At 37.5% G+C, this 25,115-nt stretch overlaps 1 protein-coding gene across 1 annotated transcript; it reads left to right on the top strand.

Moving 5' to 3' along the window:
- Positions 1-10,162: 10,162 nt before the first annotated feature.
- On the top strand, positions 10,163-23,500 carry LOC121504957 (up-regulator of cell proliferation-like). Its single transcript, XM_041780076.1, has 3 exons — positions 10,163-10,196; positions 13,741-13,977; positions 18,759-23,500. Exons 1-3 carry the CDS (start codon positions 10,163-10,165, stop codon positions 23,498-23,500), a joined length of 5,013 nt encoding a protein of 1,670 aa, XP_041636010.1.
- The last annotated feature ends 1,615 nt before the right edge of the window (positions 23,501-25,115 follow it).

The following is a 25,115-nucleotide window of genomic DNA, read 5'->3' as shown; positions in this document are numbered from 1 at the left end:
AAAAGTAGGGACAGGGTCATGTTTACAATCCCCTTTTCTTTTACCAACAGTCTGTAAACGTCTGGAAAGTGAGGAGGCTAGTTTCTGGAGTTCTGGGAGAGGGATGCTGTTGTGCAAGGACCTTTAAATGTCCCAGTATTGTTTCCTGGTTTTGTTTCGAGTGTTTAAACTGGTTTAAATCAGAAAGTTTGATGTGAATCATGGGGATTGCTCATCTAAATTTTATGAAATGAAGTGCGGTGTTCCCCAAGGTTCAATTTTAGGCCCGGCTCTTTTTAACCTTTATATGAAACCTTTTGGAATTGTCATCAGGAGGCATGGCATCAATTTCCACAGCTATAATGACACTTTATGTCTCCTGATGACCTACTTGATGCCCTTTCTAACTGTATGTTAAATATTAAATCATGCATGGCAGAGAACTTTTTCATCTCAACCAGGACATTAATCAAGTTTTAGTCACTGGTGCAGGGGACAAGAGAGAAACTGGTCAGCAAGCTTCACACATTAACTTTTTATCCTTGTCAGTAGGCTAAAAATTTACGTATTTTTGAACCACATATATACAGTATATTGTGAAAAAAAGCTGTTTTAACTTTTTTTTTTTTAATTGAGTGATGCAAAAAAGAACATGACACGTAAGGGACAACATATTTGCAATTCAATCAATACAAACAGTGGAAACACGACAAGACAAAGATAAGCAGGAACTTGTGAAGGGCTATATTTTTATGTGTGTGTATGTGTGTGTATAAATATGTGAGTGTGTGTCTACGTGTGTGTGCAGTCATTTGTTTTGGGGGAACATGAAAGAATGGTGAAGGTATGGGATGTCAGGTTGAGCTGGAATTATATTATACAAATATATTAAAGACAAAAAGAGAGACACTGTAAGAAAAAAAAGCAGTATATATGGTTGTAGGGTGTATGTAGGTAAAGGAATGGTTTAAGAATCAAACAATAGAAAAGGAAAAAGAGGAAGAGGTCAACGGGGCAACAAAGGGGAAAAAAACATGGTAATAATAACAATAAAACAATAATAATAATAATAATAATAATAATAATAATAATAATAAAACAATAATAATAATAATAATAATAATAATAAATTAATAATAATAACAATGCCTTGCATTAGTATTATGCTATCACGATGATAATTCAACGTCCCATGTCCATTCTTAGGTTTCCATTTCTTCCTCCACTTTTTTCAATTATTAAAGCCCCCCCCCCCCATAGTTTTTGTAGGTGTAATAAAAAAAATATTAATAATAATAATAACAATAAAAGAACTATTATTATTATTATTATTATCATTATCATTATTATTATTACTATATTGATAACAATAATAATAATAGTTACAATAATAATAATAATTATTATTATTATTATTATTATTTTGCTAATAATAATGATATTAATAACAATAATGATAATAGTTATAATAATAATAAAACAAAAGAAGAAATCTCTTTATCTTTAAAAGAACATTGCCAGAGTGCAATCGCTTCTCTGTCAAGCCAATGCAGAGACATTAATTCATGCTTTTATGACCTGTAAAATAGATTACTGTAGTGCTCTTCCTTCTGGTCTCCCTATAAAGAATATTTCACGTGTTCAGCTTCTCCAAAACTTTTAAAGCTCTCAGTGGTCCTGCCCTGCTCTTATTTATCTGATTTTCTTTTACCTCATGAAAGTGCTCTGTTAACAGAACCCAAAGTTAGAACTATTGGAACAGCTTACCTGAAGACCTGAGAGCTGCACCTAATATTATTCATTTTCAATGCAAACTCAAAGCCTACCTGTTTAGTCTGGTCTTTAGCTAAGTTATAGATCATCTTAATGTGCTTCAGTGTTTTAGCTTCTATCTCCCTCTATTCTAATGTCAGGATTGACTTTTAGTAGCTTATCCTCTTATCATAATTTACCATGTTCCCTTTTTGTGTTCTAGACTTATTTTACTACATTTCATGGAGCTATCTTTTACTGTGTTTTTTGTTTGAAGATTTATTTTAGGGCATTTTATGCCTTTATTGACAGAGAAGGACAGTGGACAGAATCAGAAACAGGGATGAGAGAGCTGGAGAGAGACATGTGGGAAAGTGCCACAGGCTGGATTCAAACCCAGGCTGACTCTGTACATGGGGCACACCTTAAACCGCTGTCTCTTGTGTTTATTCTCATTTTAGTGTATCTTTATTATGTATTTATTTCAGTTTAATGTTTTGAAATCTCTCTTATGTTGCTTTGTTTTTACATTTCAACCTAACCAGGGGTTCCTCATTTCAAATTTTAAAATACTTTTAAAGATTTTCCTAAATATGCAAGTTCCTGTTATTATGTCCTTCATTTACTGAATGACTGATTTATCAATGTTGGACTTATGGGTGGAGAAGACGGGTTTGGAAGAGGAATGGGGTGGGGGAAAAGGCTGGCTAAAGTGTTTTTATTTTGTTGTGTGTGTAAAGTATTTTGTGTTTCTTTGTTTTGTATTAAAGTGTTATAAAAATAAAGATTGATTGATAATCAGACATCTGTCCCCCCATCTTTTCTTGTGCTGGTTTAGTTTAGTAGTTTATTTGACAGGGAGCTTGCACAACAACTGCTTAGCTATAAAGCTTTTTACATCTGTGATCCCTGAGTCAGTATACAGTAAAAACTATTTAAAACCATATATAAACAATTAAGATCTAAAAAACATCATGCTAAATTAATCATATTTAAAATGACATTTCATTCTCTTTAAGAGCAGTGCATACTAAGAATAATCAGTGATCATGATTGGCTGAAATTTAGTGTGCCATGAAAAAGTATTTGCCCCCTTCCTGATTCCTTCTTTTATGCATATTTGTCCCACTTCAATGTTTCAGATCATCACTATACTTTAAAATTAAACAAAGATAGCCTAAGTAAATATGATTTGGAGTTTTTAAATGATAATTGTATTTATGAAGGGAAAAAAAAATCAAACCAAACCCTACATGAAAAAGTAATTGCCCCCTAAGTATTCTCCACTGGTTGTGCCACCCTTGGAGGCAACAATCAAGCAAGAGTTTGAGTTACTGGCAGTCTTTGACATCACTGTGAACTAATTTTTGACCTACTCTTCTTTGCATAGTTGTTTTATTTCAGCCATACTGGAGGGTTTTCAAGCACACATCATGCTACACCATCTTAATCAAATATAAGTCTTTAAGACTTGGACTAGGCCACTCCAAATCCTTTAGTTGTCATTGTTAAAGCCATTCAGAGGTGGACTTGCATATTTTTTTTCGATAACTCTCCTGCTGCATAACCCAAGAGTGCTTGAGTCTGAGGCCATAAAATGATGGCCAGATAGAATCCATGGCTCCATCAGTTACAGCAAGTGGTCCGGGTCCTGAAGCAGCAAAGCAGCCCAAAACCATCACACTGCCACCACCATGTTTGACTGTTGTTGTTCTTTTATGAAATGTTGTGTTAGTTTTTCTCCAGATGGAATGAAACACACCGCTTCAAAAAGTTCAACTTTTGTCTCGTCAGTCCACAGAATATTTCTCAGAAAGTCTCATGGATCGTCAAGATGTTTCTGGCAAATGTGAGACAAGCCTTTGTGTTCTTTTTTATCAGCAGTAGTTTTGGCTTTGGAACTCTCCCATAATGCCGTTTCTGCCCAGTGTCTTTATTATTGTTGAATCATGAACTCTGACCTTAACTGAGGCCAGTGAGGCCTGCAGGTCGTTTAGATGTTCTTTTGTTACATCCTGGATGAGTCTTTAATGCACTCATGGAGTCATTTTGGTTGGCTGACCACTCCTGGGAAGGTTCACCACTGTCAACAGTTTTCTCCGTTTGTGAATAATGGCTCTTACTGTGGTTGGCTGGAGTCCCAAAGCCTTGGAAATTGCTTTGTAACCCTTTTCTAGACTGATAGATGACTTTGTTTCTCATCTGTTCTTGAATTTCTTTAGATTGTACCATGATGTGTTGCTTTTTTAGATCTTTTAGCCTATGTCATTTGGTCATTAATCCTCGAAGTTCTGAAAGTTTGTGCAAAATATGATGTGTCTGGGTTACCAAAGCCAACAAGCAACCCAGAGCCAGTTCAAAATAACAACACTGCCATCAAGTGGTGAAACTGTCAGTAACATAAGATAATTTAATGAAATGTATGCAGTGTTTGTTGTCTTTACTGCTGTGGATGCTGCTGGGCGAGAATTCACATTGAATCTGTCAGCATTTTCCCCGGGGGTCCTCTGAAAGTTTTTTCATATGTTTGTTCTTACTACTTTGGTAATTTCACATATATCTTTAGGCTTTTTTTCAGAAAAGTTTACTGAAATGTTTGAGGACTATTTGAGGATATTTAGTTTTGGACATTTGATTGGAAATTTGGGAAGGGAATTTGCTTCAAAGTTTTCCTGAATTTTCAGAGACTTTTATATATGTTTGGGGGGATTTTTGGGTGACATTTTAAAGGGAATTTAGGCTGAAATTATTTGTGAATTTTTGAAAATTTGATTAGAATAGAATGGATTTTGGGTTAATTTGCCTGACAATTTTTCAGGGATCTTCATGGAATTTTGGGGGAAAATTTCATTTATATCTTTATTTATTTATTTATTTTAAAAAGTTTACTAAATTGTTTGGTGATTATTTGAGGACATTAAGGGGTATTTTAGAAGGGATTTTTGGGGACATTTTCCAGGGATTTAGTAAGAAATGATTTGTGAATTTTTGGGCATGTGATTAAAAATTTTAAGTGGAGTTTGCTTTGAATTTGGGTTAATCTGCCTGAAAATTTTTCAGGAAACTTCATGGAATTTTTGGGTGAATATTTTATTAATATCTTTTGTTTGTTTGTTTGTTTGTTTGTTTTCCAGAAAAGTTTTTGGGGACATTTTAGGCTGAAATTGTTTGTGAATTTTGGCCATTTGATACAAAAATTTTAAATGGAATTTGCTTGGAATTAGGGTTAAATTGGCCTGGAAATTTCTCAGGAATCTTAATGGAATTTTTAGCTTAAATTATATATATATAGTTATATATATATATATATATATATATATATATATATATATATATATATATATATATTTATTTATTTATTTATTTTTTTTTTTTTCTTTTTTTTTTACTCCAGAATAGTTTACTGAAATGTTCGGTGATTATCTGAGGACATTTAGGGGTATTTTAGAAAGGATTTTTAGGTAATGTCTTGAAAATTTTGGGGAAGTCAGGGGTTGTGTTTATTTGAAAACCTCTAATAATTGTAAAGGAAATTCAGAGAGACCTTCAGAACTTTTAGTGGCAATTTAACATTTCTTTACATGCAAAATGTTTTGAAAAATAAGTAGCTGAAATAAAATGTTGTGTGTTGTAAGCCTGTTGTCCTCATGTGCAGACACCATTGTACATTGTACTTATCTTTTTAACTTTTTAGATTTCAAAATCATTTATCATTAGTGCAAGTTTTTTTTATTTTTATTTTTTTCATATTTTATTACTGGTAAAATGAGGTTTACAGTTTCTGGTTTAAAAAGGTGACCCTGTTAGGCCCTCAGGTTAGTCCTGAATCAAGAATCCAGCCCCTGATGTGATTGAGTTTGATACCCCTGATCTAATGGCTTTTAAAAGAACATTTCCTGTCAAAGTAACAAAACACCCCTCCATTTCTGAAACACTTGGTGCCTTCCATCCAGCACACCCCTATGTAAGCCAGTGGTAGTATCTTTGTTTGGCTGTTCCTGGTTGTTAAAGAGGAGTGTAAGGTGGTTCCCATTGTGTTTAATGTGCTGTGTGTCTGGTGCTTTCCACGGTGCTGTGTGTCTGGTGCTTTCCACGGTGCTTTGTGTCTGGTGCTCTCCATGGTGCTGTGTGTTCAGCAATGAATAGTGTGATGTTGTTTCAGCACCATGGAGAACACCAGAGCTGAAGCGTATGTGCGCAGGAATCTGACAGTTTGGCTTCTTTGTGGTTTTCACAGTGAAACAAAGAGACAATCAACAACAGAGAGTGAAAGGGAGATCTAGTTTATACATGCCTACTGGAACTACAAACTATTTTGTGTCTATTAAATGAACAAGAACTTTAAGAGACTGCTCATATGTATAAAACTCCTTTAAGGGAGTCTGCAAGAAGAATTGGTCTGAGCAGAAAACCCTGGAGAACTCTTTAGCTAACTTTGGTTAACAAAGAAAACTCACTATTAACATGTAACTGAGGTCAACTTGAAAGATGTGATTAAAAGCAGCTTAAAGCAGCTCCTTTAGTTCAAAGTAATTTCTCAAGCCTCTTTAACAGGATATGATGATCAAATGTATTGAATGCAGCACTAAGATCTAATAAAGCAAGTCCAGTGAGAAGACCTCATGTGCAGACACCATTGGCCAAAACTGGTCCCTGTTAGACAGAGCTTATGCTTTATACTTATCACATCCTACTGATCTTAAATATATGAAATAAACTAAAAATACACGACAAACAGAAGCTCAGGTCTCGGGAGGTTACGGGACATTTTTCCATTGTTTATTTTTTATTTTTGAAACCCATAAATCTAGCCACTAACCTCTTTCCAGGACTAGCCTGAGATTAAAATCCTGCTGAAATTTAGTCAGATATTACACAACAGTGTTCCCCAAATGCATCAACTTCCCCACTGATAGGCTGCACACTGTTTAAACGGAAAAGCACATAGAAAGAAGTGAATGTCAAAGAATTAGATCTAGTGGTCAGTATTAATACTCATCTAAGAAAGGATTTTATCTAGCAGTACTTGATATTTTAGCTTAATGTGACTGCTTCGGGGAGTAATTTAGTTAAAGATAGTTGAAATTGTTCTTTGCTGTACTTCTATTTGTCAGTCATATATCTTTTGTACAGTCAAATGCCTACTATACTTTATGTCTGGTTTGGAAAATGTTTTTATTTTGAAAGACAAAAAATCTTGAATGGTAACTTTATGGAAGACACAGGAAAAATAAAAGTTTGCTCCTCTGTGGATCATATGTGACAGTGGAGTCATGAGTGAAGCTGTTAAAATCTAAGGTTTGTCATTTCAGTGTCTATACCAGGGGTGCCCAATATGTCTACTGTGATCGGCCAGGCGATGGTTAAAGTCATGCTGGCGATCATGTGTCATTTAAATCAGTGTTTGCCAACCATTTTTCCTTGGAGCCTGCCCTTTATGTACCTAACTAAAGCAGTGCCCCCCCCCCCCCAGGACCCAAGAGAGAGGAAAAAATGGCACGCTGCCATCAAAAATCAACATCAATTTTAATTATTTCACAGATAAAACCCTAAAAAAGGCCTATGCACGCTTTTCTAATCAAAAGAGCTTTGTATAAACTACTTTATATCTTTTTTAATCATGGTTTTAGTCAATGTTTGGTGATCAATTTTTGGCAACCTCAGACCAGACAAAGCCACGAGCCCCCTTATCTTTGGTGACCCTGTTTGGCGCCCAGGTTCATCCTGAATCAAGAATCCAGCCCCTGCTGTGATTGAGTTTGATAACCCTGATCTGAGGGCTTTTAAAAGAACATTTCCTGTCAAAGTAACAAAACACCACTCCCTCCAGAACAAACAAAAAAAAAAAAAACACTTGGTGCCTTCCACCCAGCACACCCCTATGTAAGCCAGTGGTAGTGTCTTTCTTTGGTGGTTCCTGGTTGTTAAAGAGGAGTGTAAGGTGGCTCCAACTGTGTGTAGCGTGCTGTGTGTCTGCTGCTCTCCACGGTGCTGTGTGTCTGGTGCTCTCCATGGTGCTGTGTGTCTGGTGCTCTCCATGGTGCTGTGTGTTTAACCATAAATAGTGTGATGTTGTTTCAGCACCATGGAGAGCACCAGAGCTGAAGTGTATGAACACATGAGTCTGACAGTTTGGTTTCTTTGTGGTTTTCACAGTGAAATGAAGAGAGAGTCAACAATAGAGAGAGAGATCTTCAAGTGCTAGTTTGTAACAGTAACAGTAGATCATTAGTCACTTTAACTAAGTCAATACTATGTTAGGCTCTACATCCTGATTGGAAATCCTCAAAATGAAAGTTATTTTGAAGAAAGTCACTTAGCTGATTGGCCACGGCTTTCTTAAGTATCTCATTGATAAAAGGAAGAAATTTTATGGGCCTATAATTACCTAAGGTGACTGAATCAGGTGGTTTTGAAAGGTTTAATTGCAGCTAATTTAAAATCCTGTGGCACATATCCTGACAGAAAGGACATGTTGATCATGTCCAGAATAGATGTGCTACCTCGAGGAAAGACTTACTTAAGCAGCTTGGTTGGGATTGGGTCTAAAAGTCAGGTCAATGGAATGATATAGCAGCAATATTCTTCAGTTGATAATCAAAATAAGCATATTGATTGAATAAAATAAACTGATTCAATCATTTTATTAAATCAAATTTCCATCATGTTTACATGTTAACAATACCAAATGTAAAAGACAGATAATTCATAGATCAATACATGGAAGGATTTAATAGAACAGTCAGTAACTTTTGTATACATGCAGATTGCTAAGACGATTATATTGAACAGTTTCTTGAGAAATATCAGACATGGAGGGAAAGTTGCTCCTAAAGGAGATCACAGATCAGAAACATAAGATTCAATACACGACTTTGTATACTTCAGACCCATAACAAAATTGTAAGATTCAGTTATTGGTTTCTTAAAACAGCCAAAAAAAGAAAAACAAAGAAGATTGCTAAAGGAACTCTCTTATTCCTCATCTCACTGCATTCATTAGGTTTGTTAATGTTAATGTGTGTGGCCTCGTGTCATAAATGTTTAAGTAGTACGGTGAATGCTAACATTAGACCACTGCTGTAACAGAGTTATAGACAGCTGGAGCAGAAGCAGGACTAAAACTTAACTCCCTGTGGGCTGAAAATGTATTATGGAGGGGGGTATCAGTAGCAGAAGGGGTAAATCCCTGCTTTGACGTCAGCACTGCGCACTTCGAGGTGGGGCTGGCTCGCTTTTGCCCTGCTCTAGAGCAGGACCATTTGGGCACAGTGCAGGGGGGGCCACATGGGTGAGGGTCACACTGGCTTTTATTACCTGTGGACCCCCTGCAGAGTCTCCTCAGGTCCTCTCCTATCATTGGCCTACTCAAGTTTGCTAGGCCTAAATCCTTGTTTCTTGTAATCCACCACTTGGTTTATTCCTGTCACTGTACTCCAATGGCCTTCACATTTACCAGATCTCAATCCGATAGAGCAGCTCTGGGATGTGGTGGAATGAAATATCACTATGGGCAAAACTCTCTGTGGAATGTTTCAAACACTTTGTTGGAACTATGCAATGAAGAATTAAGGCAGATTTAAAGGCAGAAGGGATCCAACCCACTACTAACAAGGTGTACCTAATGAATTGGCCGGTGAGTCTATACTGTATGTGTAACAGGGAGCATTTTGTACACCTCTATATTAACTAAAACTATGATGCAAGCATGTATGCTATCCTATATCTCCCTCACATACCCAGAAAAAGTGCTTGTGCATTTGAGGTGTTGTCTCTTCTTTGCTTCCTTAAGTTTTCCCACACTACACCAATGTTCCACCACCATAATAGCAGTAAGGACAAAACCAATATTGTGAAGCCCAGTCGTCCTCTTTAATCACTGCATTAACTTTCTAGATAGATAGATAGATAGACAGATAGATGGATGGATGGATGGATGGATGGATGGACATACAGACAGACAGATACTTTATTAATCCTTTGCAGCAAAACATTCAGACAGCCCATCATCACAGAAAAACACATAAATACACATAATTGAATTTCAGTAGGATTACCCTTAAAAACAGATTTCTGACATTAACCTTGGTATTTGTGCTTTATCTAATCATACGTGACTCTTGTTGCCCTGATATCAGCTTACTCCTGCAGAGTATGAAGAGAGACATTTGTATGATTTTATACACCTAATTTACTGTAAACCAGAATCTGGATTCCAGTAAACCATGTGATTAAGTCAGAGGTTTATTATACATGAAGACTCCTAAAAGTGAAAGTGAAAGTTTTTACTGAGCACATAAAAAGAATGAGCATGCAGGGTGTTGGCAGTCACTACTGTGATGCTTGAGATGAGAAGAAGACATACTTGTTTTCCTTCCCAGTGAGGTAGAGAGGGGGATGCTGGGTTAAAGACAAACTCCTGGATTTAAGAATGCCGTTTAAAATCAAGAACCCCTTCAGAAGAGGTGAGTTACTTTCATGCTTTTGTTTGGTCATATTTCCATTGTACAGGATGCTGAGGCCATGACCTCTGACCAAAAATTTTGAATGTATGTACATGTATGGACAGATCCAAAGTACATGAAAGTAGTCAGCAGTTGTGGCTGGACAGTGGGAACATGTGTTGGTTTTGCTGAAGCCCATTCAGAAGAGGTGGTGATGTGTGCTTTGTGGAGGACTTTGTTCTGTTTTAGTTGGAGTTTGGAGTTAACAGACAGAGAAAGTGTTGTTACATATGGTTTGCACATCTGCATGTGCAACCGTGTGCTATGGGCATCGTGCAATACTATATTCAACTTGGCACTTTATAATTTTGGACAGTAGAGTATGTGCTATGTAACATACACCTTGTACTTCTGTGCAACAATTTCAGCAATGTGCAATATAACGTGGACCTGAGCTCCCAGGCAGCTAGCACTCTGCACTTTAGCACTATGGCACTTTAATTATCACTCCAGCACTTTACAATTCATTGTATTCAATTATTGGTCCCCCAACTCCCAGCCTGTTTTTATCTTTGGACTGTATGTCATTTGGATTGTCTACGGTTTATGTATGTTGCTTGTTTTTTAATACGCTCTGTGTGTTTTATTCCTATTTCTGATGTTTGTTTTTGTTTTATGTATTGACACCAACCTGCTAATGGGACTGGGGATAGAAATTAGCTATAATTCCATGTATTTACATGCAAATGTTCATTAGTACATATTGTCCCATTTTTAAAAAATAGAAATAAAAAAATCTCAAATCTCAAATTTGCCAGTTGAAATCTGTAGGGATGTTGACATACGCTTTATTTTTCCGATCTCGCTTGCCTGTTGAATGTGGTGAGTTGCTTACCAGGCTTAGGTGTGCTAAAGAGGGTATCAGGGTCTGTTTGTTACTGCAGTGTTTACATTTAAATCAGGAAAGATACTGGGTCACAAAGATTAGCGAGTTACTTCATGACCCGGCGGTCCGGGTGCTACTGTGACGTCATCACCAAGTGCCACAAAAAAAAAAAGAAAAAAAAAAAAAAAAGGCTGTACTTGAGAGGGAGGGGTACCAAGAGTAGGATTAGAACAACTTTATAACTCCCTCCTCTCTCTCTTCATCTCCCAGCAGTATGACTCTCCAATATGTCAGTATGCTTAAAGGGTCCATGTCCATCAAAATGGAAATAAGAGCACAAAGAAAAGTTCAGGGGATAATATAAACAACGAAAAGAGCAAGAAAACAAACAAACAAACAAACAAAAAAACAAAAAAACTGAGTTCTTCAGTAGAAAATCGACAATAAAGAGCCTAAATCTATAATAGTAAATAAAGACTGAAATGTGACCAAACTAATAAATATTTTTCTAAAGTCTAAATTTGTAAAACTATAAAAGACTTATAAAACTAAAAACATGTTTTTATTTCTTAAATAAAGGAAACCAATTGTAATATTATGGGATAGAAACAATCATGTTGGGGAAAGTGCGGTGAGATGTCAGGTCAAGTAGCACACTTTTCAGGTTTTTAAAAGAAATCTGATGTGCAAATTCTATGCAGATTGAAAGACTGTTAGAACTCCATTATTATGCTACTGACTGATCAAAGCCATGGTACCGTGAAGTATTTTGTTTGTCCGTTGATTTTATTTGTGTAGTTTTTTGTTGTTTGTTTGTTTTTGTTTTTTAAATCTTGTCTTATGTATTTGTTTCTTTGGACTTCTATGTCTGCTTAAAAAGATGATGATGATGAATAAATTCATAATAATCATAACAGGATACTACCACTACTCATCAAAACAACTGTAGAAGTAAATGTTACAATAATAATGATGAAAATAATAATAATAATAATAATAATAATAGTAAAAATATACTGCTAATAATAATATTAATAATAATATAATAAATAATAATAATAATAAAAATATAAAAACATCAATACAAAATACAAAACAACAATAATAACAATAATAGTAATAGTCATATTAATAATAATGATGATACTATTACTACTAATAATAATAATATAATATTAATAATAATTCAAAAAACTATAGTAGAAGTAGTCATAATGTTGATTATGACAGAAGAACAATAACAGAACAGTAATAACAATAATAGTAGTAATCATAATAATAATGATGATTTAAATAATAATTATAACAATAATATAATAATGATAATAGTGTAAGGCTGATAAGTTGTAGTAGCTGTGGTCAGGTGGGTCCACAAGTCAGCTCTGTTGTCAGTTCTACCACATGTGCAGGTCATACACATTCACGCTGCAATATCAATAAAAATAGAATCTATCAAGTGTGAGCAGACCTGAGTAGAATAGAATAAAATAGAGTAAATAAATCGATACAAGTGGCTGGTGCTGGTAATGCCTTTAGTGCAGTTCACCTTAACCGTGATAATGTAATGGTGAATGGGGGAGGGGGGGGGTCATCTTAATGAAGGCAGAGGGCAGAGAGGGAAATGGAGGAAGAGCTCAGAGAGATTTCAGCAGGTGGAAAATGCCAGCAATGCAATCAGTGAGCTTTATTTGTCGGCTCTCTGCATTGGCGGTGTCTCTGGGGTATTTAAGGTTCTATGAACTCCTGGTGACTCAGCCTACATTCACAGTAAGATCAAGTTACTTCAGTCTTATCTGGCTTGATCTGAAGCTGAACCTGCTATTCAAATGTCTCTGTCCTTTATCAATTTTTGCTTGCTTGCACTGCATCACAATGACGCCGGTTACTAATGATGTCATACTTACTGATCTCGCAAATTACAGTACAGTGTGCATCTTGTATTTCCTACTGATAACGTGTAAACAGGGCCTAAGGTGTCATTTAAATGTTCATTCCTCTTGTGTTGGATGGATTTTCAAAATTAAATCTGGTCAAATGCAAACAAATGTTGAATAAGTCTGAAAATTATTTTTTTTTTAATTTATCTTTGGATTCTTTGGATGTATTCACATATTCAGTTTATGCATATCCTTTTTTGTTCTAGAAGGTGGTCAAAGCAAAGTCCCTAAATCCACACTCATAGACTCACAGACTGCATGCCTGCTACCATCAGCTGTTTGAAACATGTTCAATGTAACAGGATTAAAACCTTGTCTCATTGCTTTCAGGGAAATGCTCTTCATGTAATCCTTGCTGTAGAGTAAAGAAGAGGGCAAAAAAAATTGAGGTAAATAACATGGTTGTACAAAAATGCTAGATAGAAATAAATCTCCTCTAGCTCCAATGAGGACCTGATCATGAGGAGACCATTACATTTAATGTTTTTGTCATTTCATGAAGGAAAGCAGAGGTGAATCAGTTCTTGAGCCACTCTGTAAGAAGACAGAAGAGCGTCAACAGCCAGCATTTACCGACAGCAAGGCTGACTGTCACCAGAGGGATGAAAATGGTAAAGTTCATCTGTGTTATCAGACAGAATGTTTTCAAAACACAAGGACAATAAAATAATACCAGTCTGTATGAAGATTTTGGTGAAAAAAAAAAAAAAACTTAATTATAATCCTCTTCATTTTTCCTCAGAGCCCTGCCCTTCTGTCAAGTCACCAGTCGTTACTTCCAGCACTGAGGAGGATTCCCATGAAAAGAGTCATGATGGTAAAGTGGAGAGCTACATCAAGATTCATTGGACAGATGGAGAAGATGGGCAGGAAACAAAGGACATGACCACATCACTGTCAGGGATGCAAAACTTCATCAAGGATTCTGCAGAACCCAAGAAAGACAGTCCTGAGCTTGACAACACAGTTACACTCACAAGTGAGTAAATAAATCATGTAACAGAGTCATTTCTTTAGTTCAGCTGTATTCACTCTGAGTTGTTATGATCATCGAGGATTACATGAAAACATTCTAACTCAATCCTACATGCTAACACAGCTTCTTCAAACATGTTTGAGGTGACTTTAAACCTTCAGTGTTACTTTTTTTTTGTCTATCAGCCTGATGACATCAGAAATATTTAAGGGTCACTCTTTTCAACACTAGTGTTTATTGATTAGTTTTGACCTTTTTACACATTGCAAAGTATTTGAATAGATGTTACATAGTATGGGTTATTATTAAGGGGTAGACCTGAAATACAAAGAGGAGTGGCCAAAACTTTTAGAAAAAAACAGTCCACTTACAAAATTGTGTCCACGAACAAAAAAGAGACATCCACAGCCATCAGAGGTGTCAAAAGTATTCACATTCATTACTTAAGTAGAGGTATAGATACAAGGGTTTAAAAAGACTTCTGTAGAAGTTAAAGTATCAACTCAAGCTTTTTAATCACATAAAAGTGTAAAAGTACTGGTTTCAAAACTACTTAAAGTATAAAAGTAAAAGAAATGTAAGGAGGAAAAATGCCATTAAGGACAAAAGCTTAGGCCGCGCCACAGGGGCCTATAGTGCTCTACCCCACCTAACCAAAAAAAACATTTTTCTAAAGGTCATAATGACTATAACATTATATTAAAATGTCTAAGTTGAAAAGTTTGGGATACACCTGTTTCAGCCGCGTTTATGCCCATTGAAAATTAACACAGTTTAGTAAAATGCAAACTCATTCAAGAACCATATATGTGTTGTAACAGGTTTAGTCAGGGTGCCAGTCTAACCCTAACCCTGACAATTCAAAAATAAAAACTTTTTTTTTTTTTACCCTTACAAAACAATAATTATCAACTCAGTAGTAGTGAAAATACAATGCAATGCAATCAAGCAATTTTAGCAAAACAATTCAGCAACACAAAATTATCAAGCAAACCCAGGCAGATTTTTTAAATTATATTCAATGCAAGAGCAAGAAAGAAAAGGCACAAAACATAAACAAAACCAAACAATGTGTGTGTGGGTGCGTGTGTGCATGTCAGTTCACTGTTCTCAGTTCAGTTCAGGTCATCAAAAATAAGAGTCCATTCTGGTTTTTCCAAATCAAAAACAACACAGTTCAGTCCAGTTCAACACAATAGAATTCCACCATCCACAACAGAAGTCCAGTCCAGACCCTAAAACTCTCCACAACCCAGGAAAACCACCAGAAAGAACACAAAACAACCACTTGGACACTCACGGTACCACTGCTTGGTTGCTAGTCAGTCAGTCAGGCTGAGGTCGCCACCCCAGCAAAACCTCAGGACTCCAGACCAGAGAGGATGAGGTGCTCCACCAGATGACTCCACATAGGAAACAACACACACTGTAATCCTTCTTTGTCCGACATGGACCCAGGACTGAAGGTTACACACACAATAATAAATGTGACATGGCATCAAACAATGAAGACGCAAACTTCACTCAACGCGACTATGGCTAGTTAGCCGGCGTCTTTCTCACTTTCAGCTCAACCAGAGCAGCCTCAGGCAGACATGCTGAAATACTTCCTGGAGGAAGAGTTTGTTTGGACAGCCCGGGGAAAACTGGGAGAGTGTTGATTGGTGGTGGATGGATTGTGGGTGTGGAAGACTAAACTTGTGATGGACTGTGCACAGGAGGGTGGGGGTTGTGTGATGATAAACATGGATAGCAACAACCCTGTATGATAGTTTTTTAAGTAGTAAATGTAGCAAAAGCCAGCTGTCAGCGAGCTGAATTGCTGGTACCTGCATCAGACGGCTTGATTCAAGCTGCAATGGCTCAGATCAGACTGCAGCAAAGGTCACCAGGGACTTTCTTAAAAAATCATGAATCTTTGGTCTGAAGTGGACTTTAGAGAATGGAGCTTTATTAGTTAGTAAATTTCAGTCTGGTTTTCGTGCCGCACATAGCATGGAAACCGCCCTGGTCAGGGTCACAAATTACCTTTTGGTGGCTGCTGACCAGGGCTTCCCATCACTCCTAGTTTTGCTAGACCTTATAGCCGCCTTTAACACCACGCTCTAAAAATTCTGCGTTATCAAATCAACACAATTCCTGGGTTGCAAGGGTTGGGTTGTATTTCTGTGTTAATTTTCAGAAATGAACCCATTTTCTGGTTGAAAGGGTAATTCCAATTCCTGGGTTGCTTGAGTTAATTATATTTCTGGGTTAACACCCCGTTGCTCAAAATTTTCCAAAAACCATGGCATCTGTTGACACCGGCAGTCAATGCTTTATCATGACATCTGCATGTGGCAAAATTCATGATTAACCTCATTATGTGTCTTCTCCCCACCATGGAAGTGTCTGTGGGCCTGTCTGGATCTTGTAATGTTGAGGCCGAAGGTGGAGGTTTTCATTTCATGAGTGCCTGTACAGTTGCATGCAATGTAAAGAACCGTCATTCTTTGCGGTATGTGGGCCAAGTGTAAGTGCAATTTGTGGGCCAGAACCGGGCCAGACCAGTTTTGCTATGTGGGAAGTTTTCATTTGAATTTTGAAGTTAGAGTCTGTCTTCTTTGTGTGGACTTAGATTTATGGAGGATTTCAGGAGGATGTTTTAAAGTAAGCCTTAAAAGAGCCACAACTGGTCACTAAAGAGTCACATGCAGCTCGAGAGTCGCGGGTTGAGAATCATTGCGTTAGTTGAATACTTTGAATAGGGGCACATCTTACTCATCACACTCACTGAAAATCTCAAGTATTTTCAAGTCACCTGACTAAAGTCCGAGTCAAGTCCTGAGTCATTGATGTCAAAGTCCAAGTCAAGTTGCAAGTCCTTGATGATACTGTCAAGTTGAGTCCAAAGTCATCAAAATTGTGACTCAAGTCTGACTCGAGTCCAAGTCGCATGACTCAAGTCCACGCCTCTGCCAAATCAATGCACCAGTGAAAAAGCATAGTAGAGGACAACAAGTCACCAAAAGCAAACTGCAGAATAAAATCCCAAAACAGAGTAAAAAATAGACAGACACAAACCACCAATGTCAGTCCTGTACAGCTGCAGGAGCAGGACACTGGTCTGTCTGTTACTGGTGAGTTAAAGTTTACTGACCCTCAAAGAAACACACACAGCATTTCACAGGGCACAGCGACATTAAAATACAACAAATCTGAGTCATAATAATGCTGAAATTACTCTGTCCTACTGTACATCTGTTGACATAAAAATTTAACATTCTTACCTTTCTTTTATGCCCGCTGGAAGATTACTCAACGTGTTCCTTCAATCCATTGTGCTAGAAATTTTTCTCTGTTGCTGCTGATGAACAAAAGAAATATTAGACAAATCTGCCAGCCGACAAAAAGGTTTATTATCATAAGGTAAATCACATGTACAGTGGTCAGTAAGCATTACAAGACAGACAGACAGAGAGAGAGAGAGAGAGAGAGAGAGAGAGTAAGAGGGACAGAGGTCCAAGCAGTAGAGTCCAAGAGAGAATGAGCCTAAAAAGCAACATTCATTTTACTCATAAACATTGAGTTGAAATTACTCAGTGCCTCTTAACCTGTTCTAAATACTTATTATAAACAAGTTAATTGTACTTCTTGGCCATAACAGCAAAAGGGCTCAATTTACTTAAGTTTACTTAGTTTAAAAAAATTAAGTAAAAAGGGGGTAAAATTAAGTTGTGTTAGCTTAAAAATCCAAAACAGCGATTTAAACTCTATTTTTATGAGCTGATAGAACTTATTTCAGTTTTAAGTGAACAGTACACAAACAATTTCAGTATTTTTTTGTTATAACTCATATTATTTGAGTTATGGCAAATCTGCAGTTTTCCCAGAATGCCTTTGGGCACTAAACCTTTATGCACTCTGTTTGCTGCAGCTGTCTTTGCCAGGACACTTTTGAAAAAGAGATTTTTAATCTCCGTGAAGTTTTCTCCTGGTTAAATAAAGGTGAAATAAGATGAATAACTAAGATGCACCACGAGTGAAGTTACTGTCTCAGTTAAAGAGGTTCTACCCTTAGGAGACCACATTACCCTTACTTGCATCAGTGAAGGGAAGGGTTGAAGGGCACACTGTCATTAAAAAAGTGGGTCACCAATAGTCATTATTGCAGATGGTCACACAAGTTAGTCCACCTTTAATGAAATGGTAGCTTATAAAACTTTTGTACTAGCTGATGTTTTAATGTAATCAGTTATCTAAGATATTTTGAGTGCTAATAGCTTATCAGTGTTTGCAATGCACTAAAAATGTTAAATATTGCACACTCAAAGTAGATGATTTTAGGCTAAGTCCTGCAAACTTAAATTAACATTTGAATCTCAGTTGTGAGAACTTAAAATAATTGATTTTAAACTAGTAGTGAATACTTAAATAGTTCAAGTAGAACAAGTACTGCACACTACCAACAAACAAGTTTTTTTAACTCACAAAAGTGTAGTCAAGTGTAGTTTACTTGTTATTTTTGAGGCAATGAGTTTCCATAATTTTTTTAAGTAAGCTCGACTAATTTTTTCTTATAGCGTATATAGAAACAGAGGCTGCTAAGTGACAGGTGCAGCCTGCGTGTATATGTGTGAGTATGCATGTGTATAGAAGGAAACTGAAGGGAGTTTTATGTGAACATGCAAAATAAGAGCTAAGATAGTTTTCTTTGAGTAGATAACGAATTCAAACTATTACCACATAGACAAAAACATGAGAGAATGGTTTGGATTGATTTGTATTGAACTTTTTTCCCACAGAGACACAACTGGAGAGCCTGTTGGAGGATCTGGGACTGGAGCATCACTTCAAGGAGAAGCTATCCCTGAGTGAAATACTCCAGATCGATAAGAAGACCATCACTGATGAACCCACCAGCTGTAATTCAGATCTTCCATGGTATTTTCTAAAGAAACTGATGATGGTTAATGTCACAGCTAGGAATGTAGAGTTTACATCTAGATGTGAATCTGCCTGTGATGCTGAATCAGAAGGAACAGATTTAGATATTGATGATCTTTTTGGTGATCTGCAGTCAGGTGACAAGCTGAACCCTCTTGACATAATCACTGCTCTCTTTCTGTGTTCTGATGGTTTTGTACAACAAGAAATGGCCCTCAAAATGTCCATGTGTCAGTTTTCTGTGCCTCTGCTGCTTCCTAATTGTGACACAGAGCAGTGCACACTAATGCTTTGGGCCATGAGAGACATAGTGAAAAAGTACAGACCTTCATCACTTTCAGAATCCAAGGGCTTTATTGAAGACAGGATTGTTGTCTCTATACTTCCAATGGTTTCCTTTGTGAGACTGGGTGAGTGCTCCTTGTCCAAGTCAAAGATCCTCAATGAGCTTCTGAGTAATCCTCAGCAAAACCATGATACATTTGTTCACTGTAACATGGAAAATGGTGACTGTCCAAGAAGAATATCTAATGGACTGACTGAAATCACCTGGTATCTACCTTGTGGGAACAAAAACATGGATGTTTTCAGTGATCCAGTAGCTGTAGCTAACCTTCGTGGAGACATTGCTTTATTTGAGACACAGTTTTCTTTTCTGTGTCAGACATCTGCAGCAGTTTTTGTGTTCTTTGACAATCTGGACCCTGAGTGCAACCTGCTCACAAACCAACACCACAAGGCACAGATCTTCCTGGTGGGAAACCATCAGAGCCAGAAATTCAATGTGGATGCTCTGAAGAAGGTGGCAAACAAGCTGAACCTGACAAAAAACAACATCCTTTTGAAGACTCAGCAAATGAATGATGCAGACTTTATCAAAAATCTACGCAAAACAGTCAACAGTGTGGTGGAGAACTCAGAGAAAAAGATGAACATTGAACAGATGGCTGACATTGCCCATGAACTGGGAATCTGGGTTGATGAAGACCGTCAAGAGTGTAAAACAGCAAAGGAAAATGCAGATGCCATCACTGCACAAATTCAAGATATCCTGAAATACAAGGAAGATCAGCTACCATTGCAGGGAGAAATATGGAAGGAACTGACCAGCAATGAGAAGGAAATGTTCCGGCTTCGAAAAGTTGGGTCAGAAAACATAGAAAAGTACAAAAGTGATCTTCAGAAAAAGCAAGAAAAACTTCGAGCAAAACAGAACTCTTATGATATGTCTGATGCAATGACATGTTTCATCAACGCAATATCAACACCAGGTATTGAGAGATGTTATTTCCTGAAATGGATGAGGATGAACCTTGATAATCTGTCTCGAGAGAAACTGTCAGGCCTCAGAGAGGCTTACAAAAACAAAAACAAAAGTCCTGAAAACAAAGATGAGATAAAAAAAATCGATGAAAAACTCTCCAACAGCTCACTTGGGATTGAACACTTCTTCCGTGAAATGGGTCAGATCTATGAAGCCTCAGTTTCTCTCCCACAAACAAACCCATCACGTCAACAGTTAGCTCATCTGCCCAGACTGTGTGCAGGGTTGTTGCTTGATGGATTTCCTCTTGAGCTTGTAGATGGTGATGCTTCAAACATTCCTCTCACATGGGTAACTGATGTTCTGACTCAGCTCAATGACTTGGTGTCTGATCAAAGCAAGATACTGGTGGTCACAGTTCTTGGAGTTCAGAGTACAGGGAAGTCTACTCTCCTCAACACCATGTTTGGAGTACAGTTTGCAGTCAGCAGTGGTCGATGCACCAGAGGTGCCTTCATGTTGCTCATCAAAGTCAATGAAGACATCAAACAAGAACTCAAGTGTGACTTCTTGGTGATCATTGACACTGAGGGCTTAAAGTCACCAGAGCTTTCAAAACTAGACAACAGCTATGAGCATGACAATGAGCTGGCAACACTTGTTGTGGGCTTGAGTGACATCACTATCATCAACATTGCAATGGAGAACTCCACAGAAATGAAGGACATCCTGCAGATAGTTGTGCACGCCTTTCTAAGAATGAAATCTGTGGGCAAAAAACCCAGATGTCAGTTTGTTCACCAGAACGTGGCAGATGTATCAGCCCCTGAGAAGAACTTACGAGAAAGAGAACTGCTCCTGGAACAGTTAAATGAGATGACCCAGGCAGCTGCCAAAATGGAGAACAAGGAAGAGTACAAGAGCTTCACTGATGTGATGGAGTACAGTCCAGACACTGGGAACTGCTACGTCCCAGGACTCTGGAATGGGAGCCCACCAATGGCACCAGTTAATGCAGGCTACAGTGAGGTCACTTATGAGCTCAAGAAAAACATCCTTAAAGTCCTGGGAAATTGTGAGTCTTCTTCCAACAATCTCCTGGAGTTTACAGAGTGGATAACAAGCCTGTGGAACTCTGTCAAACATGAGAACTTCATCTTCAGCTTCAGAAACAGCCTGGTGGCTGATGCATACATGAGGCTCTGCACAGAATTCAATAAATGGGAATGGGAGTTCAAAACCGTCATGTACTCATGGACAACAACAGCAGACACTAAGATTTCTAACTTTGGCAGAGTGAAATCTGAGGTTTCTGACGTTGGACAACTACTCACTGTTTTGAAAAATGAAGCAAGTAAACTGGTGTCTGAATGGGAGACAAAACCTCTTGAAAATCTGAACGAGTACTTCAAGCAAACTGAGGGTCATGTCAGTCTTGTTGAAGCGTACAGAGAGGACTTTGCAAATAGTGCAAAGAGTCTTTGTAGAGAAATAGAAAGATCTGTTTACAACCAACTCACAGCTGCAGCAGACACCAAAAAGGGAATGGCAGATGTCGACAGAATCAAAGCGAACCACACAAAAGTATTAGAAGAGAGAGTGAGAGCATTGATCAAAGAATGCAGAAAGAAAAAAGTGGACATGACAGACAAAAGGTTGGATGAAGAATTTGACAAGATGTGGAATAAAATGTTAGAGGAACAAAACCTTTACAAACAAAAGACCATGGATGTCATTGGGGAGGTGACCCTCTGTGTAAGAGACAATCTAAAACACAAGGGGGGAGCGTGTGAATTGTTGAGTAAAAAAAAGCAGCAGGATTGTGGACTGATGCCTTTCAAATACTCTGCTGAAGGGCATGGCAAAAAGTGGTTCAATTTTTTCATCACTGAAGATCATGTAAAGGAGATACAAAACGTAGTTGATGGTATCATAAGTGATTGCACACACTTTGTAAAAGAAAAAGTGGAAAGAAAGAACAACTACCACAACACTTTCATCCAGGAGATCCTTCATATGATTGACAAGGAACTGAAAAGCCACAAGAAATTGAAGATAGAGATCGACTTTGAGGTTTCTCTGAAACAGCACATCTGTGCAAATGCAGCCAGAGAGTTTCAGAAAATGCATGAAGATTTCATTCAAAGGAATGATCCCTCCAGATGTCTCAGTCAAAACAAAGAGAGGTTCCGTGCTAACTTCAAGGATGAGTTCTATGAACTAGACCAGAGCCAGAAGAAGGCAGAAGAGTTCACAAAGCACTGCTTGAGACCGGCTGTTGAAGACTTTATCAACCGTTCATTGGGTCCTGATATCACTGGAGAAATGATGACAAAGTTCCAGTTCAGCACACGAATGTTCTTCCAGTACTCAGTCTTACTGGATCTGCTTTCAAAGGACAAATTTGTAGACTACCACAACTACATCTGCTTATATGAGTTCTTTGTTAAAAAATGGATCCATGATGAAATGTTTAAACTCATGACCAATGAGTCTTTATCAGAGTTTGAGGAGCGGCATCTCAGGTCAAGTATCAGGAGCATAAATGAAGCGATACACACAGCTCAAGCAAAGAAAAGTGACAACCTGCAGGAAGTGATTCAGGATATCCGTCAGGAACTTGGTGATAAACTGGTCATTTCTGAGGATGCTCTCGGTCCTTTTATGATCCTGAACAACGTCAACCAGGAACAGTTTGCTCAGCGGCTCACTGTGTCTGTGAAGGACATGGAAGAAGCTCTTGGAAAGCAGTTTAAAAACACTGAAATCAGAACCAAGCTCTCCAATCTTCATGTAAAGCCTGAGAATGAGCTTTTCAAAAGAGTCATTGGATGTAGCAAACAGTGTCCGTTCTGCAAAGCTCCCTGTGAGGCAGGAGGAACTGAACACAAAGAGCACCAAACTTCAATGCACCGTCCAGAGGGTCTGGGCAGATACAGATGGACACATACAAATAAACTCAGCGCTGACATATGCACTTCCTCAGTGAGCAGTCCCTGCTCATTTCGCTGCAATGCCACAAATGGTGAATATCACCCTTACAAAGAGTACAACAAGATTTACCCTGACTGGCGGATTGCTCCCGATACCAGCCTTCAGGCTTCAGACTACTGGAAATATGTACTGAACAGGTTCAATAGAGAGTTTGCTGAAGCGTATAATGCAAAGCCAGCTGAAATTCCGAACACTTGGAAAGACATCACACTAGAAAAAGCAAAAGAGAGTCTGAGAAGGTCTTTCAATGTCAAACATCCTTCAGACATGATGATAGTGAGCCCAGCTCAGATTGGAATCTGGCCTGTGGCACTTCCTGCAGGTTTCTCCCCAGCTCTCTAATCCCTGTTTCAGATCCTATGCACTGTCCTCCTCTATCTATAAAGGCAGGAAATGCCCAAAAATAAATCTTAAAAACAAAAAAATATTTTATTAAGGAGTCTTAAGTATGCAGTCGTGTGATGGGTATATGGTGTTGAAATGAAACACACTTTTGATTTTCTTATCTTCTGTAATACCTTTCTTGGCATTTAAAAGCAGGTTTTTTTCCTTTTTTTGTGATATTTCTCTTAAAAATGTAAATTTTTACATTCAAAAATCATCTCAAATATCTGCATGTATACAAAAATTAAAGATTGTTCTGCTAATCTCTTGCAGTAATTTTAAATGACAAAAATCTTACGTTTGGTTTAGTTACACAAACATGACAAAAATTTGCTTTAATAAATTCTTGATCAAATCATTTAATTTTTATTCAGTCAAGATGCTTTACTGAATTAGCAATTCAACAACAGAGTTGCCATATTGTGCTATTTTTATCCATTAACTTTGAATTTACAGTTTGTTGTTCTATTTTGTTTGTTGTTGAAGATTCAGATTCAGATTTTTGCAAATTTATGGTGAATAATGTTTCTTGGTGTGATGTCAACATATATACTCCTGTCAACTGATTAAATAAAGATCATTATCAGCACAATGACTTCAGCAGCTTTTTGTCCATGTTCATGTTGTAGTTTCAATAAAGTTATCATCATGGGAGATATTTCCACTGTTTTCCATATTCATCTAAAGTCTGTTTTTCTAGACTCAGAACTGCAGTGATCAGATCAGAGGTCAAACCATGAATCACTGGTCAGTTCTTTACAGTGCAAATACAGAAGTTAACTAGCTTTTAATGGCTTTAATTAGTGATGCATTGAAAGTATTTTTATGAACCAATGTTGATAATTTACTCCTCCTGATAGCCAATAACAGATAAGAACTTATATATATATATATATATATATATATATATATATATATATATACCGTATTTTCTGGACTATAAGTCACTCCTGAGTATAAGTCACATCAGTCAAAAAATGCATCATGAAGAGGAAAAACATATATAAGTCGCACTTATTTAGTGTGTTTCTGACACACCGTTGTCCGTGCTCTGATAGAGAGGCAGTTGTGTTGCATGAAGCAGTAACACCAAGAAAGTCCGCCTGCAAAGTCAGTTATATCCATCTCCTTGGCAACTACCAGGGTGTGGAGACATAACTGCACCGTTGACAAGCCTCTCCCAGCAGCATGTTGTTCAAGCACCCATCTGTGGACTCGTTCCTCCAGCTCTGGCAATCTTGCTTTCAGCCCACGATTAGCTTTCTTTGTTTTCTTCATTGCAGTAAGAGTAACCTCTGCTTTTCGCCAGTCTCTCAGAAGTTTCTCACTCACTCCAAACTTTCTTTCTGTTTTCTTTAAGTGAATGTTTCAGTTATTTTTTTTCAGTGGTACAGGAGCAGCATATAGTTGTCACAAGCCTAGAGCGCCCTCCAGCGGCTATAGACAGTAATGTTTACTCCTTGGTTCATGTCAGTCAGAATTAATTAACATTTAAAAACATATCAAATTATATATGTATTTTGATATATAAAAACTTAACATGCATAATTTTTAGAATGGCCATGTTTATTGC

Source organism: Cheilinus undulatus, linkage group 22, assembly GCF_018320785.1.
Source record: "Cheilinus undulatus linkage group 22, ASM1832078v1, whole genome shotgun sequence".
Taxonomy (NCBI): Eukaryota; Metazoa; Chordata; class Actinopteri; order Labriformes; family Labridae; genus Cheilinus; species Cheilinus undulatus.
This window is presented reverse-complemented; position numbering and strand designations above follow the sequence as displayed.

What these genes read in the sequence shown, in the direction of transcription:
- LOC121504957 (XM_041780076.1), top strand. Translation starts at nt 10,163, where the DNA reads ATGCCGTTTAAAATCAAGAACCCCTTCAGAAGAG. An exon ending in CAAGAACCCCTTCAGAAGAG is followed by an intron (nt 10,197 to 13,740) that starts GTGAGTTACTTT and finishes ATTTTTCCTCAG; the next exon opens with AGCCCTGCCCTTCTGTCAAG. An exon ending in CAACACAGTTACACTCACAA is followed by an intron (nt 13,978 to 18,758) that starts GTGAGTAAATAA and finishes TTTTTCCCACAG; the next exon opens with AGACACAACTGGAGAGCCTG.